General features: G+C 39.3%; 1 protein-coding gene across 5 annotated transcripts in view; it reads right to left on the reverse strand.

Moving 5' to 3' along the window:
* The window catches only part of VWA3A (von Willebrand factor A domain containing 3A), a 91,749-nt gene that overhangs the window by 14,052 nt on the left and 60,288 nt on the right, over window positions 1-17,409 (reverse strand). The window contains exons 27-34 of one of the 5 annotated variants that reach the window (XM_050966706.1): window positions 17,089-17,197; window positions 12,237-12,381; window positions 10,960-11,104; window positions 9,404-9,555; window positions 7,343-7,469; window positions 6,589-6,686; window positions 5,197-5,260; window positions 1,024-4,169 (exon numbers count right to left, since the gene is read on the reverse strand). In XM_050966706.1, the coding sequence (XP_050822663.1) occupies window positions 4,143-4,169; window positions 5,197-5,260; window positions 6,589-6,686; window positions 7,343-7,469; window positions 9,404-9,555; window positions 10,960-11,104; window positions 12,237-12,381; window positions 17,089-17,197 (867 nt within the window). In that variant the 3' untranslated portion in view covers window positions 1,024-4,142. Of the gene's footprint in view, window positions 1-1,023; window positions 5,261-6,588; window positions 6,687-7,342; window positions 7,470-9,403; window positions 9,556-10,959; window positions 11,105-12,236; window positions 12,382-17,088; window positions 17,198-17,409 lie in introns of those variants that run through there. The other 4 variants (XM_050966707.1, XM_050966708.1, XM_050966705.1 and 1 more) reach the window with 4 other exon arrangements.

Genomic DNA, 17,409 nt, shown 5'->3' on the forward strand with positions numbered 1-17,409 from the left:
TATATTGCCCCATAATTTCGAAAGAGAGAGAGGCTTTTAATCTATAGTTGGAATCTGGCTGGAAGCTAGGGCAGGGCTCATTTTACTCCCCTCCCTGGAAGCAGCCTGTGTCAGCCTTCCTTCTGTCAGACCGGTCTCACTGAATCAAGGTCTTAGCTTATGCACTGTTGAGATCCAAAGGCAGCATGAATATAACATTTATTATTTATATTGCAATTCTACATATAAATGGTACAAGCAAAGCGATGTCTCATGTGGGTGTATTTTGAATGAGGCAGAATTATGAACAATAAAATATAGGGAATTTTAAATTCTCCCTTGAAAAACACACAGGAAAGTCTCTTGTTTAAAAAAAGTGGCTGGTGGCCTACAGCTGTGCTGCCTGGTTGGAGCCGGGCCACACCACCACCACACAGCACAGAGACTGGGTCAGGCCAGGCTCTGCAACTGCGCTTCCTCAGGAACTTATAACACCACCCCCCAGAGCATTGCGCTGGCAGCGGGACAAGCTGAAGCTGTGGGGGGAACAGCAGTGGAGGGGCTGGTGGCAATCCTCCCGGGCCAGGAGCTCAGGGGCCGGGCAGGACGGTCCCATGGGCTGTAGTTTGCCAACCTCTGGGATAGAATCATTCCTTAGCATCGTCGGGGCTTGTGAAGGTGGGACATATGCACTCATGATGGTAGTAAATCATGATTTATTTAACAGTAACGAGAGTTTCTTGGCGCCTACTGGGAAGTCTTCAAGACATTGCAGAGTTTGGTTTTGATGGCAATTCCCACTCTATGGATTCTATCCTTGTGTGGTTCTTTCCCCTTCCAAACTCCCAGCTGATACTGTAATAATGGCCTTATCTGCCAATCTAGTTTCACTGAGTGCTGCAATGTCAATGTCATACTGGGCAAGTTCTTTTGAAAGGAGAGCTGCTGTTCTTTCAAATCAAGACGTATTGTCTTTGTCTATCATAGTCTGATGTTCCAAGTAGCAATCTTTAGTACTGGTGTCCATACAAAGGAGTACTGAGCCAAGTTACAAGTAGCTTTAATGTACTATTATATAAACTATTAATAATCATAATTTTACAGAAAAAATGTAAAGATTACTCTGTACAGACAGAGCTGTCACTCAAATGACATTTTGAATCAGTTAAACTTACAAAAAACAACATGCAAGAAATGTCTTGCTGAAAAATGACACAGGAAACATTTAAAAGGGAGAGAAAACGCTTCTAAATCTTTAAATAAGAGTCAATCACCATCTAACAAAGAACTCGCTGAAGTCTGGATTTGCAACGTCATACAGATCCAAATTCAAACACTCTTATTCATACTGCGTAATATCTTACTTTGAGAGTAGCCCTACTGATTTCAATGGGACCATTTGCTAAGGAAATTTCCACTCTCCCTTAGTAAGGGTGTCAAAATCTAGCCCATAATTTAAATCCATTGTTTTAAAACCAGTGAAGGAGGAATGACATCCTCTTTTTGGCAACAGATTTTTTTCTCTTTAAAAGCCAGCCACTCCTTGCCCCCCAAGAAAAACATAACCAATAAAAAACCCACTCCCCACTGTGGTCTTCCCAGTTCACCATTTATTACTACAAAAATCAATGTTTCCACCTTTCAATTATTATATCTAACATTTAAATAGTCTGTCATTTTAACAGAGCTAGTCCTAGTCATTCATAACAACAATATACATTTGTTATATAGCACCTGTCATCCCAAAGTTCTTTAGAAATTATATACATATAGCATGAGTGAAATCACAAGAAACGATGCCCAAAGATACCCCTCCTTTTTTATACTTTGTCATCTAACAGCTGGGGAGTCAGAGATGACCAATGGCAGCTCTCTGAAAATGAAGGCACTGCCCAGCATTGTCACAGTAGTTTTAAGGCCCCTATAATCATGGACGAGGTTGAGTGGCCAGTCACAGAATTTTGTGCTGAAAATGCAATAAGTCCATTTGCATCAGAGAGAAGCTAGAACTTTTGCCAGCTGCACAGGGGACACCTCATACTTCTAAGCTCCTGGGTAGATTTATAATAAAATAATAAGCCATGAAATAAATGTCAGTGCTGTCAACTGTGATTGGTATCAGAGTTCAGACCCCACTGAGCTGAACAGAGACAAGTTCAAACTTCTCAGAGTTATTGTTTCAGACTGCCTGCAGACTCAGGAAGACAAAACTGTACTATACTAGTCTTAGGTCATGTTTGTAAGGCTCTGTATAACTAAATGAATTTTAAAGGAAGCTTACAATCTGAAAAATAGTGATTGTGGGGTAGTGACTGATTCAATGTCAGACTACATGGCAATGTAAGAAAAAGCATACATAGAGTTCTGATTATTTCAAACAGACATGGACCAATCATTTTTATACTATCAACGGGAAGAGTTGCTTAGTTTTGTCTATTGCAAAAACGTAACCAGATTTAAATTACAGTACCAGTTACGTGAGCATTAACGTAAAACTCAGAATAAAAATATTAAACACTTCTTGTTTTATTTCAGAAGAGGCATCAAACTGAAGTTTTTCACCACTTGGACAATGGGAGACAGTTTTCCGTTTATTTTTCTGTGTATTATAAGATCTCTCATTAGTTCTCTGGGAAAGAGGAATAAAGGGTGAAGGGAGGCAAGAGTACCCCACATGTTACAGGTAACCTCCCTAATTTATTTCAGTGGGTACTATTTAAAAAACTTTGGTTCCTTTCCACAGTCTTTTGCTAGTATAAAAGTGAAGTTCATAGATTCAAAGGCCAGAAAACCGAGGCCATAGAACGTCCCCAAAATAATTCCTAGAGCAGATCCTTGAGAAAAACATTCAATCTTGTTAATGATAGAGAATAAACCATGACCTTGGTAAGTTGTTCCAATGATTACTCTCACTGTAAAAAACTTTACATCTTATTTCCAGTCTGAATTTGTCTAGCTTCAGCTTCCAGCTATTGGATCATATTATATCTTTGAGCCCATTATTAAATTCTTGTTCCCCATGTAGGAATGAATAGACTGCAATCAAGTCATCCCTTACCTTCTCTTCGTTAAGCTAAATAGATTGAGCTCCTTGAGTCTATCACTATAAGGTATATCTTCTAATTTTTTACTAATTCTTGTGGCTCTTCTCTGAACCCTCTCCAATTTATCAACATAATTCTTGAACTGTGGAAACCAGAACTGGATACAGTATTCCAGCAATGGTCACACCAGTGCCCAATACAGAGGTAAAATAACCTCTTTACTCCTACTGGAAATCTCCTGTTCATGCATCCCAGGATCACACTAGCTCTTTTGGCCACAGGATCACACTGTCACTGAGCGCTCATTATCAGCGGATCAACCACCAGAACCCCCAAATCAAAGAGCAGTCACTGCTTCCAAAGATAGAGTCCTTCATCTTGTAAATATGTCCTACATTCATTGTTCCCAGATGTATACATTTACAGTTAGTATTTGAGGTGGGCCCAAACAAAACATTTGGATCTATAGACACCTGGACTTTGGGAATCTCAGATCACTATCTGGACTTTACATTTCTGGCCCATTTCTACTGAATATTACATCTGTTAAATGTTTGGGGTGAAATCTTGGCCCCAAAGGCAATGGCATAACTCTCACTGACTTCAGTTAGGCCAGGATTCCATCCTTGGTGCCTGGGTTTGGTAGCTAGATGTGCATGTTTTATGTAATTGCTGGAAAATTCTGCATCTCTCAGAACCGTGCAGATAGTTTGAATTGCATATTCTCACAAGACTCCTGTGAACACATGTTCAGTCTCTCTCTGTTACCAAAGAATTCTGAACAAACTACCACTGATGTCAGTGATAGTCTCTCCCTGGTTTTAGTTGACAGCTGAATTGGACCCATAGTGAATTCAGCTGGATTTTATCAGCATGAAAGGGTATTGCTTACTTGTGGATCTGCTGATTTCTAGAATAATCTTTCCTCCCTACTTGTGATGGCAGCAAAGAGAAAATTTAAAGCAAGAAGTGAAAATGGTTATTTGCAAAATTTTTGGCAAATGCATTCTCTTCAACTTTAGGCTTTATTTTTTTTTTCTGTGCAAACAGTTGTTTCTTGACATCACTATATAAAGATGTTGGTAATAATTTTCTTTTTAGGATGATAGACCATCTCTTTTACCCATCAAGGATAATATCTGGAGTCTGTTAAAATAACCGTAAAAAAACAAAACCAAATAAGAGGCTCAACATACAATGCCAATTAATTGAAGCAATTCTTATTACAATAATACAGTTTAAAAAAATGTTCTGGACCTCAGTTAGGATAAACAGTTGTATCCCCATTTTATCAATTATTTACATTGCAAATTTGCTTAATTTTTCAAAACCCTTATTATCCAAACTTATTATTTCCCCATGCTTACAAAAGTTGAACTGTATGTGCATTCTGGGCCTGATTTACTGTCCAGGCTGCAGGCTTCAACTGGCAGAAAGTCTTCACCTCTGTCACAGCCCTGACCTAGCAAAGCACCTAAACATATGCACAAATTAAGTACAGAGATAGTACATAACTTTTAACATATGAGTAGTCCCACTGAAGTCACATCAAGTGAAGAAGGGTTTCCTTACTCAATGCATGCCTATTAAAATAGCATATTAAATGAAGCAGGGAAGAGCTGCATTGAAGCAGCTAAGTTAATACATGCTTGAACAGTGCATCTTTGGTTCATTTAAAATTTTGGTAAACAGTGCTCTCATTTTTATCTTGGAATCCATTTGTCTGAACCCCACTATACCTGGATGCTGATGATACCCATGTACACTGTACTTGACTATTCAAAGTTTTTATAACCTGATAGTCACGTTACCAAGAGACATGTACTAGAATCTCTTTTTATTAAAGCAAAAACACGTAATATTGGTTACTACGCCTCCAAAAGAGCTTTGCTATTAATTCTTTCTGAAGCATGGAGCCCTTAATTAATAAAAACATGTGTCTGTATAGCACTTTTCATCCTCCCAAAACACATTACAACCTGTGAACTTCCTTGTGCATGTATTTGTTACATGCTGCTAAGCTAACTGAGCTAAACACTAAAACGGCTGGAATGAATAGCTATTTACATTAAGCAATGACTCTCTTCAAAGTTGGAAAATACGGGATTCTAATTTGAAATAACATCCTTATAAAAATATACAATCAATGACTTGTTTTGTACTGACTGGTTACCTGAGGATTTTTTTTTAAAAAAGAATTGTCCTTTTGGTCCAAATTCCATTTTTCTAATAGCAACCTATTCAAAAGGAAAAATAAGGAATGTAAGATTATGACAGCATTTTTTCCTAAAGGAACGTATCTAGTTATATAGTTATTACTTATTAGCTCTGGCATTGCTTAATTTGTAATGAAAGAGGTGCTGGACTTTAAACAATTTTTTTTTTAACCTAACTTTATGCAGCAAGATCAGAGGTGCTGGGGCTATGGATTGCCAACCCTAGAGGTGCCAGGGCTCAGCCCTGATAAGCCCTGGCACAATTTAAGCACTGGCCCTGGGTGACATCAGAATGACATTGTAGGAACATAAGGATCAATTGTAGTTCAGCTGTACTTGCTGAAATTGATTTGTTGTGGATTTGTTGGGTACAAGAACAGATGATGTTTTTCACAGCACTACAAGGTTGTTTGTAAAATTATGCAAGTTTGTTAGGTTTAAATTTTTAAATCATTTATGTATAAGTAATGCCCTTCTCCCTGTGTGCCATATCTTTCTGTGATAAGAGCTTGTAATGGTGGCAGGAAATCCAGAAGGGGAAGAGGTCAGGGAGGAGAGAGAAACTATCTGGGAGTCATTGGCACAGTGATGATAACTTAAACCATGAGGATAGATTAGGCTGCCTTGAACTAAAGCACACAGATAGAAGTGATGAGGGGCCAGCACTGAATCCTGTGGGACCTTGACAGAATGTGGAAGCAAAGAATGTGGAGCAGCCATAGGAGATGCTGAAAGAAAAGTTGCAAGTAGAATGAGATACTATGCAGAAGATGGTAGAGGGTCACAGAAGTCACAAGAGGATGAGATCGAGGGAGCAGGTACTGGTGTTGGCAGAGAGAGAGTAGGACTGATACTTCAGATTCTGAAATCAGGCTGACGGAGAGTGGAGAGCGAAAGGGAGGAGGAAGCTCACATCAGATAGAGTCACTTTTCTCTTTGAAGAAGACAGGAACCAAGCACTATGTTGGTTTGGTAGGGGAGAGCTGAAAAAAAGATCAATCTTATAGAATTTTTCACTTAGGAAAAGGGGGAGAGAGACACCCACAAGAGACAGAGATGTTAGTCATGCAGCTCAGGGCACTTCTAGAAGATGCTCAGATACTGGTGATTGGCTGTGGCATAAGAACATGAACAGAAACTCTAAAGGAGGCAGTCTGCATGGATGTTTCTTCCTCACATTTAACAATAATGCCATGAATACAAGAAACAAATATAGGGGAGATAAAATGATTCTTTTGTAAGAAGCAGAAATTGGTAGCCAGATATTCTTTAACCATGTAACTTCCTCCTTTGCTCCCTCTATGGGAAAAAAAGCAGTATTTATTGAAAGATCCTGGATAGATACTCACCTAAAGGATTTTGCTTGCATTAAAAAGCTTCTGGCTTTTGCTACTTCTTGAGCAAGTTTCTTTAAATCATCTCCTTCGAAGAAAGGAAAAACTGGATCCTAAAATATAAAATTAAAATGTAGTTACTACAATCTACAGCAATTGCTTACAAACCTTAGGGCAGCAAACAAATGTAAATAATTGAACCCAAACTTCTGAACTTGACATTCACCAGGGCCAGACAAGATCTTCTATTTATGAAGAGATAGAACAGAGTGTTTAACTCCAAATTCTACTTGAGATGGATCTGGTCTTTATTTTTATTAAGCATTTCTATTGCAATAGTGCCTGGAGGCCTCAATCAGGTTGAAGCCCCAGTATACTAAGCACAGTAAAAACACAGTAAATGACAGTCCCTGTCCCAAATATTTTATGATCTAAAACCAAGACATAACAGATGGCTAAAACATAAATAGAGGGTAGTGAGGACAGCCAAACTTTGATAAAACTCAGGGGTATTCATATCCAGGGTTTTGGTTTGCTCTCATTTCCAAATTCTTCTGCATCTTACATTCCTTTCCTGGCTTCATTCACCTCGTCAGTGTGGCTGGGCAATAGGTATAGCCAGACATTAAATTTTGTTGTTCAGATCCCAAACATCTCAGTGCAAGATACATTGGGAGTCTTATATTTAATTTTTTTTAAATGTACTTTAGATATGGAGGAAAATATACATTCCATAAAGAAACACAATCCAAATAACTGTTGAACATACATCATCATCATCAAACCCTTCTGTCAACATTCTGTGTGCTGCTAACTGTCCATCCATATCTCCAATACAGCGATGGTAGCGTCCTCCTGTTTGAGAGGCCAGCTTCTTCAGAAATTCATTAGCTCTTCTGTTGACAATGAAGCAGTAAATTACCAGTAATGATTGCTCTTATACTTCTAAGCATGCAGTTGGTGAGTAAGCTTACAAATATCTAGATCATTTCTAGAGTCTTTTCCAGCTGTGGGGGGGGATATATAAATTATATAATAATACTTAGTGATCATAAACGCCAAAGGCTGGTTAATTTTAACCAATAGTTATAGGGACAGCATAGCAATAAGCACTGGAACCCAGACTTCTAGGCAGAAATGTGTGGATTTACATACTGGAGAAAATAATCATGGGTATGATAAGTAACTTAAATGACTTACAATGGCAATAAAGTAATAGATCTCTATCTCTAGGGCCAGATCCTCTATGAGTGTAAATTGTCATAACTCACATTGAAGTCAATGGAGCTATGACAATTTACACAAATTGAGGAGCTGGCCCCTGAAGTCTACAGCTACACCAAAAAGGAAAACACTGAGATTTAATTTCAGTGCAAATTAAGGTCACAAAAGTGATATTAAATATGATGTGTCCTTTATTAACAGTATATGTTACACATTAAGAGACTTGCTCAGTTTACAATACAAGGTTTGTTTTTAAACAGCCATAATTGCTGGCTCAACCTATTATCTGAATCTGTAAATCAAGGTATGTGTTAAGTCACCACAACACAGTGTTCCATATCCAGAATGTCAGGAAAACAAGGATTGCAAAACATGACTGTGATGCTGGCAGGCCCGACGCTAGTTAATGCTACAGTATCCATTCTCAACTGGAAACTAACAGATACATAACTGGAATCTGTCTGCCTCACTTGAGAGTTAATATGGATAAAAAAGGTTATTAGAATTATAAGAGAGTTTAGTGTTTGGACTTGATTGAATGCTTGAGTTGCTGCATCCATTAAACTTGCTTGTTAATATGTGTTCCATAGTGTAATGCAATATCTGACACTCCATTGTGAGCCTCTATGACTGTGAATCATTACACATTAATTATAGTCTGTTCTACACTAGAAAACTAAGTTGGCTTAACTATGTTGCTCCGGAATGTGAAAAATCCACACACCTAAGTGCATACTTAAACCGACCTAACCACCAGAGTAGATAGCACTAAGTCAATAGAAAAATTCTTCCATAGACCTAGCTACCGCCTCTTGGGGAGGTGTATTACGTATACCAATAAGAGAAGCCCTCCCATCAGCATAGGTAGTGTCTACAGACTTATTACTGTTCTGCTCTACTCCCATTAGCTGAGTTGGCAGCTCAGAGCACATGGCAGGAGGGGGATAAAAATCCCAAATAAAAGGAACTAGGTATCTCTATGTTACTTAGATTCTGGGGGTGCAAGGTGTTTCTAGGCATAAGCAAGAGATCCTTAGCTGTTTAGCCTAGGTTAGCCCTAAGGGACAAATAGAGCTTGCTTATTACAGAAGCCTTTATTACTTTTTGAAACCTAAGACTGTAACTCACTTGTGCATCTGTTTGCTTGCTTATAAATAGCTCTCCAATTTCCTTTTCCTATCTAATAAATCTTCACATAGTTTACTTTAGGATTAGTTACAAGCACTGTAGGTGTCAGACCTAAAGCACAATTGACCTGTGGTGACTATTCCTTTGGGATCAGGAGTTACCTGAATATTACTGTGCTTAGCGTATAGCGCCAGCTATCACAGAGCTATGCTCGCCTGTGTGGCAAGACAGACCTGAGTATGCAAGGAGTCTCTGCCTGTGACTCCATTTAAGACTGTGAAAGTGCCTGAGGAATTTGCAGTTGGCTGATGAAATCTAAGTTTAGAACTCAACCAATTAGGAGTTTGTTCCCTGGTTTTTAACGGGCTACCCTGATGTTGGTACTCATGCTTTTGTGTTACCATTGGGAGCATTACAATGACAATACCTAAACTAGTGTTTTAATGAATTTCATACTCTTCTGTAAAGTAATACATACCTGTCTGAACAGTTAAAAGAAATGGTGTGGATTTTAATAGTTTCTTTCTTTCTAATCTTTTCAACTTCTTTTAGAATGAGACTACAGCTGGTATCTGGCTTTCCATCAGTCAGAACATACAGTGCCTCTAGATCTTGAAAACAGAAAGCTTTCTGAAAAAGCAGAAAATGAATTTAAACATTGGGGTACCACATAAACAGCATTTTCACTTTATTGTAAAGTTTTCGAAATCCTGTTTACTTCAGTAACTACACGCAAATCGTATCAAGATTCGCAGAACAGACAATGACTATATTGAATATGAAAAGGATCTTAGCTACTGTTTAGAAAGGATACATCTTTTTTCTAAATTGATAGAATGTTCATACGACAATAAACCCAGGGAAAGATAATTTTCTGAGACTGTCTCAGTGGATTAGACTAGGTAGGCAGACTACTTGGTCCTGATTCTGAAAGTTGCTGACTTGAGCTGGGCTAGTAAGACTTCACTGACACCAGTTGAACTTGTAGGGACTGAACCTCTGAAAATCAGAGTATTATGACTTGGCAGGTATTTCACTATCTAAAGATTTGTGTACACTAAGAAAACTTGTACTGGGATGACAAGACTGAGATCACATTCCACTAGATCCAGTGCGGCCTCACCTAAGAATTGCCTCCAACTGGGAGTTTTATAAGGCTATCTGGAGTTAGATTTAGAGATTGTAGGATCCCTAATTAGCCCTCTACATATTCACCTCTTAAAAGTTAATCTTCCATAATATTCTGGCAATTCTCACAAGAGAAAGAAGGGATACTTATTAGTTACCGTACTTCAAGTGACTGCCCATATAGATTCACACTTCTCATCTACTTTTTCCACTTCTTTGAAGCCTTTAGGTGAATATTTGATTATGCGGAAAAAGGAAGCAGACGGGATATAGCACTTTATATATTGTCAGGTGTGTCAGTTTGAAACCACAAAGGAGCATGTACATGGCCTCAATGATCCTGCTTTTCTAGGGGGCTCCAATCATAGAATCATAGAATATCAGGGTTGGAAGGGACCTCAGGAGATCTAGTCCAAACCCCTGCTCAAAGCAGGCCCAGTTCCCAGACAGATTTTTGCCCTAGATTCCTAAATGGCCTCCTCAAGGATTGAGCTCACAGCCCTGGATTTAGCAGGCCAATGCTCAAACTACTGAGCTTTTCATCCCCCCCGACTTGTCCCCAAGCACATGTAATATCCCAAACAAGTGGCGTTACAAGGGCTCTCATCTTGAAGAACTAATTACGGGCATGTTATCTCTTTTTTCTAAACTTTGGTTGAATGTGCAGAGGGTTAGTGGATAGCTGCATTAATCTAAAAGAATGAAACATTTTAGGTTTTTACTGACTCCAATACTAATGATGGTTCCAAAAACCTCTGAATTTCGGGATAAGGACTGGATCCAAATGTGGCTTGATCCCACACTTAACTGACATTAACACTGGAAAATAATTTGGTTATGTAGAGCAATGTTTTTATTATCATAATACACATGATTTTGCCACAATATGATATACAGTTAACTAACCTGCAAAGCCTTAAGGACACATGTATTGCCATGAGCTTGGAATTTTGACACCCATTGTACAGCATCATGACATGTTTCATCTGTAGCCTCTACAAGAAACTCCTGCCAAGTGTCTATATCTTCTGCAAATCTCAGCAGGTTAAACCTGGCAAGAAAGATGTAATTCTGTTATTGACAATGCCAATATCAGCATCCTAACACACAATTATATTTTAGTGTCAAATGTCAGCACCTAGGTGTTCTATTTTCTATAGTTAGGTTAAGTTTCGAAGGAATAATATTCTTGTGAGAAAGGCACAGGACTGGGACTGAGGAGACCTGAGTTCAATTCCTACCTCTGCCACTATGTGACTATGGGTAAATTACTTAATCTCTTTATCCCTTAGTTCTCCCCACCTACAAAATGTATCTCTGCAAACTGTGTTACAATATTTCCTTTCTCAGAATCTAATTAGATTGTCAGCATATTAGAGCAGGTATCATCTCTTACAGTGTGTTTGCAAAGTACCTAGCGCAGTGGGGCCCTGAACTCACTTGGGGCCGCTAGCTGCTACTGTAATACAAAAAAAAAAATTTAAAAATAAATTGGAAGCTCATTCCACTTGAGTGGTTTTTATACGTTACTGTTACTTTCAGTCCCCAATGGCTGCCATCTTGCTGGCCTACAGATTTTCATTGTTTCCCAGCTGATGACAGCTAGCATCTGGACTGCACTTTATTGAGTTGGGCTTCCCATGTGCATGTTTTCCACTGAGTTTCTTGGTGGGTACTCCCTTCTCTCTCTCTTCTGAGTCCTGAGTTGTGTTTTTCCTTCTATCAGAGAACAGCTCACAATACTTATTCAAATGGTGCCATCTGAAAGATTGTAAACTAACTGGACTGTCCAAGTCTATTCTGAGGCACAGGCTCCTGTCATGCTAGCACTGCTTTAAAAAGCAATGCCCGTGTATGTTCTGTATACTGAAACCCGTTCAGCCTCTATTATCTGAATGGGTGATTTTTTAAAAAAAGTTTGGCTAATCAAGGCTTTTGATCAAATTATCTTTGTAAACAATAGCTGCTGGGGGACAAAACTATTTTGGATAAGAGGTTATTTCATCCTTTGAACTTTACTTTACATCCTTTGAAAAGATGTAAGATTTAATAGATACTTACTGGTTTAAAAAATAAACATGTATTCCGTACTGTTCCTAATAACTGCTCCTATTGTGTTTCAATACCATTTAATTAGCTATTTAGCAATGTACAGCTTTCAGTCACCAGCTTTTCACACATACCTAGCATTATTCTTTCTTAGCTGTTCCCAGATGAGGGAGGTAAGCTCTTTTGTGACCTGTTGCAAATAAGGGTCCATGGAACCAGATGTATCAATCAAGATGCATACTTTTGTCTCCAAAATGGTGCCAAATAATCGCCGGCTTCCTAGTCCAGAACACGAAATTTAGAGCATAGTATTGGTTCATAGACTCATTTTATAAATATACCATTTCAACTGAGATTATCACTTGTTTGCAGCATTGTTGTAGTTGTGTTGGGCCCAGGATATTAGAAAGAGAAGGTGGACGAGGTACATCTTTTATTGGACCAACTTCTGTTGGTGAAAGAGACAAACTTTTGAGCTATACAGAGCTCTTCTTCAGGTCTGGGAAAGGCATTTATGGTATATCTACACTGCAATTATAAACCTGCAGCTGACCCATGCCAACTGACTCTGGCTTGTGGGGCTCAGGGTTAGGGGCTATTTAATTGCAGTGTAGACAGTCAGGCTAAAGCCTGGGCTCTGGGACACTGCAAGATGGGAGGGTCCCAGAGCTTGGGCTGCAGCCTGAGTCAGAACATTCTAACTCAGTTAAACAGCCTTTAGCCTGAGCCCACAAGCCCAAGTCAGCTAGCACAGGCCAGCTGCGGATTTCTAATTGCAGTGTAGACATCTCTCAGAGTGTCACAGCTACATACAAGGTGGAACAGATTGTTTACAATACATAGTTAAGACAGCTTCTAAGGGACCATTCAAGGTGAAGTGGCCCATTGGCACCTCTTCTGTCATTGGACAAAAAATGGGTGTTAGTGGGTTACAGATTGTTGTAATAAGCCCATACGTCCAGTGTCTTTAAGACCAGGTTTTTCAGTTTCTAGCAAAGTTGTGAATTTAAGCACCCAGGCTTGTCTTTTGAAGATGCTGTACAGGTCAAAGGCCAGGTCTACATTATATACTGTGATAGATCCAGGCCATTTGGGAACAGCATAGTACTAGAAGGGAGATATACTGGCCACTGGATAAGTAGTTTTCTGTTCCCTGAGTAGCCTGGTGCAGCCCCTGCTCTGGTCAATGAAAACAGCTGACTCGAATTAACCTGCCAAGAGTCAGATGAGGCTGTTAAGCACCTAACTCTAATAAAGATCCCTCTGAGGCTATAAAAGGGCTCACTCCAGTCAGGCCCAGGAGAAGCCAGGGAGAGGAAGTGTGTGCGCGAGGAACTGGGAGCAAGAGGTGTGCAAGAAGCTGAGAGTGAGTAGGCATACTGCTGGAGGACTGAGAAGTACAAGCATCATCACACATTAGGAGGAAGGTCCAGTGGTGAGGACAAAGAAGGTGCTGGGAGGAGGCCATGGGGAAGTAGTCCAGGGAGTCGTAGCTGTTGTGCAACTCTACCAGGGATGCACTCTAGAAAGCTGCAGTCCACAGGGCCCTGAGCTGAAACCTGGAGTAGAGCATGTGCCTGGGTTCCCCCCAGAACTCCCAACTCCTGATCAAACACAGGAGGAAGTGACCTGGACTGTGGCTTCTACCAGAGGGGAAGGTCTCTGGGCTTTTTCCTGACCCACAGGTGAATCTGTGAGGTGAGCAAATCTGCCAATAAGCACAGGACCACCAAGGTAGAGGAGGAACTTTGTCACAATACCTATATCAGTATAAAACTTTGTCCACATGTCTAAGCAATGTAGTTATACTAGAGCTGTCAATTAATTGCAGTTAATTCAAAAAATGAATCACGATTAATTGCACTATTAAACAATGGAATACCAATTGAAATTTATTAAATATTTTGGATGTTTTTCTACATTTTCAAATATATTGATTTCTATTATAACATAGAATACAAAGTGTAAAGTGCTCACTTTATATTACTTTTTATTACAAATATTTGCACTGTAAAAATGATAAACAAAAGAAATAGTATTTTTCAATTCACCCCATACAAGTTTTGTAGTGCAATCTCTTCATCATGAAAGTGTAACTTACAAATGTAGATTTTTTTGTTACATAACTGCACTCAAAAACAAAAGAATGTAAAACTTCAGAACTTACTTGTTCAGCCAATCACTAAGAAAAACAAGTTTGTTTACATTTACATACTGCTGCCACCTTCTTATTTACAATGTCACCTGAAAGTGAGAACAGGCGTTCGCATGGCACTTTTGTAGCAGGCATTGCAAAGTCTTTACGTGCCAGATTTGCTAAACATTCGTATGCCCCTTCGTACTTTGGCCACCATCCCAGAGAACATGCTTCCATGCTGATGATGCTCGTTTACAAAAATAGTGTGTTAATTAAATTTGTGACTGAACTCTTTGGGGGAGAATTGTATATCTCCTTGTCTGTTTTATCCACATTCTGCCATATATTTCATGTTATAGCAGTCTTGGATGATGACCCAGCACATATTCGTTTTAAGAACACTTTCACAGCAGATTTGACAAAACGCAAAAAAGGAATCAATGTGAAATTTCTAAAAATAGCTAGAGTATTCGACCCGAGGTTTAAGTATCCGAAGTCCCATCCAAAATTTGAGAGCGATGAGGTGTGAAGCATGCTTTCAGAAGTCTTAAAAGAGCAACACTCTGATGTGGAAGAAACTACAGAACCTGAACCATCAAAAAAGAAAATCAACCTTGTGCTGGTGGCATCTGACTCAGATGATGAAAATGAACATGTGTCGGTCTGCACTGCTTTGGATGGTTATCAAGCAGAACCTGTCAGAAGCATGGACGCAGGTCCTCTGGACTAGTGGCTGAAGCACAAAGGGACATATGAATCTTTAGCACATCTGGCACATAAATATCTTGCAACACTGGCTACAACAATGCGATGCAAACACCCATTCTCACTTTCAGGTGACACTGAAAACAAGCAGCAGGGAGCATTATCTCCTGCAAACATAAACAAACTTTGTCAGAGTGATTGGCTGAAGTAGGACTGAGTGGACTTGCAGGCTCTAAAGTTTTACATTGTTTCATTTTTGAATGCAGTTATTTTTGGTATACAATTCTACATTTGTTAGTTCAACTTTCATTATAAAGAGATTGCACTACAGTACTTGTATTAGGTGAACTGAAAAATACTATTGTGTTTATTACAGTGCAAATATTTGTGATAAAATATCTAGTGAGCACTGTACACTTTGTATTCTGTGTTGTAATTGAAATCAATATATTTGAAAATGTAGAAAACATCCAAAAATATTTAAATAAATGGTATTCTATTATTGTTTAACAGCACAAATAATTGCAATTAATTTTTTTAATCACTTGAGAGCCCTAAATTATACTGACCTAACCCCCCAAGAGACAGCACTATGTCAATGGGAGAGCTTTTCCTGCTGACATAGCTACTGCCTCTCGGGGAAGCAGATTAACTACGCTGATAGGAGAAGCTCTCCTGCAGGCACAAGAATGTCTTCACTAAAGTGCTACAGTGGTGTAGCTGTGCTGCGATATAGCTGTACATGAAACCCAAGACTTAATCAGGTTGGATATTGAACCATTCTTTCACCCTTAGAATGGGCCCTCCATGTCAAGATTGAGGCACATTAGCAGTGGTGGATGTGGGGAAGCTTGCATTGCTATGGCCATGTCCTGTTTCCAGGAATATCAACCTGGTACTCTTCACAAACACTAAAAAATGTATGAGCAAGGCACCATGTATTACATAGCAAGCAAGGTCTAAATTAAGCGGCAAGGTCCCTGGATTCTGCTGCACTCTGGGATGGCAGATTGGAAATTCCACTGCAACTTCTTTTAATTTTTTTGAGTTTTTAAAAATAAACATCATACCACAAGCAGTATGGTAGCCCTTGGGTGATTTTTTTGACAGTACATTTAATGTATTTAACACTATCCCCACATCTTCAATTTTCAACATTGCCTTTTTTGGGTTGTGCAACTGATAACTGCATTCTAAAAGTCAGGTGGGAAAACAGGAGCTTTTGGCAGCTAGATAAGGGCAATAAAGACTTCTGGCACTGAGGAGGCACAACAAACCATTTGGATTTGTGGGATAAACACATTAAATAGATGTTTTTATTAAAATGATCCACAGTGAAATATTTAGTGTTGATATTTAAGCGATTATAGTGGAGTACCAACTATGCTGCAATTAAGGTTTAGAACAGCTTTCTATTTAAAGATAGACTCTTCTAAATTCCACACAGTTACTTGGATTTCCTTGAAATTTTTGGGTTTTAGGGTTAATACCCTATTGAGATTAACAGGGGCAGTTCCCACCACTCAACACTAGTGTTTCAAGCTCTCCGCAGACTCTGGAAGAGAATATTGCATGCCAAGTTTGCACTTAAGGTATGTCTACACTGCAAATAAAAACCTGCAGCTGACCCATGCCAGCTGACTCAAGCTCCTGGGGCTCAGGCTGTGGGGCTGTTTCATTGCAGTGTAGACTTCTGGGTTTGGGTTGGAGGACCTTGCAAGGTGGGAGGGTCCCAAAGCTCAGGTTCCACCATGAGCCCAGAAAGCCTACACTGCAATGGAACAGCCCTGCAGCGTGAGCCCAAGTCAGAGGGCATGGGTCAGCTGTTTTTCATTGCAGTGTACATACCTTAGTTCATCTTTCAAGGTTTTCTTTACAACCATGAGGATTTTATCATAAACATTAATTTAAAAAAATGAAAGTTTAGATTCTGGAGCAAGGAGGGAGTGGATCTTTCAGCAAATTGTGCAGCAAAATAATCATGGAATAATAGATACACTAGCTCCTTATTGAGACCTAATGTTTACTATTCGGTCCAAATTTTATGCCAGTAGGCGTAGGCAAGAGGAAATATTTTAATCATGCTTGGATTACACTTGCACAATGGATTATAACCTCATCCCTATCCCAAATGTAAAGCCTACCTGAAAGAAGCCACTGTATTCTTCGTATATAGCAACATAACACCCTCTCCATTTGTTCAACATAGTCTTCTAGTTCCTTAGGCTGAAACTGTAGGTGTTTCACAATACCCTAGAACAATTTACACCATTGGTAGAAGAATGTCTTATTTCAGCAGACATGTACTATGCTGCCGTGTCAGTCTGTATGGCTGCTCAGGGACATGAATGTTACCATGTAAAACACCCATGATATAGTGGCTGAAGACAGTCATGTAGGAGAGCTCCCATATTACACCTTTGGTGGCTGTTGTAGGTTTAACCACATTAGGAAAACCTGGTTCT

This window comes from Gopherus flavomarginatus, chromosome 9 (genome assembly GCF_025201925.1).
Source record: "Gopherus flavomarginatus isolate rGopFla2 chromosome 9, rGopFla2.mat.asm, whole genome shotgun sequence".
Lineage (NCBI taxonomy): Eukaryota > Metazoa > Chordata > Testudines > Testudinidae > Gopherus > Gopherus flavomarginatus.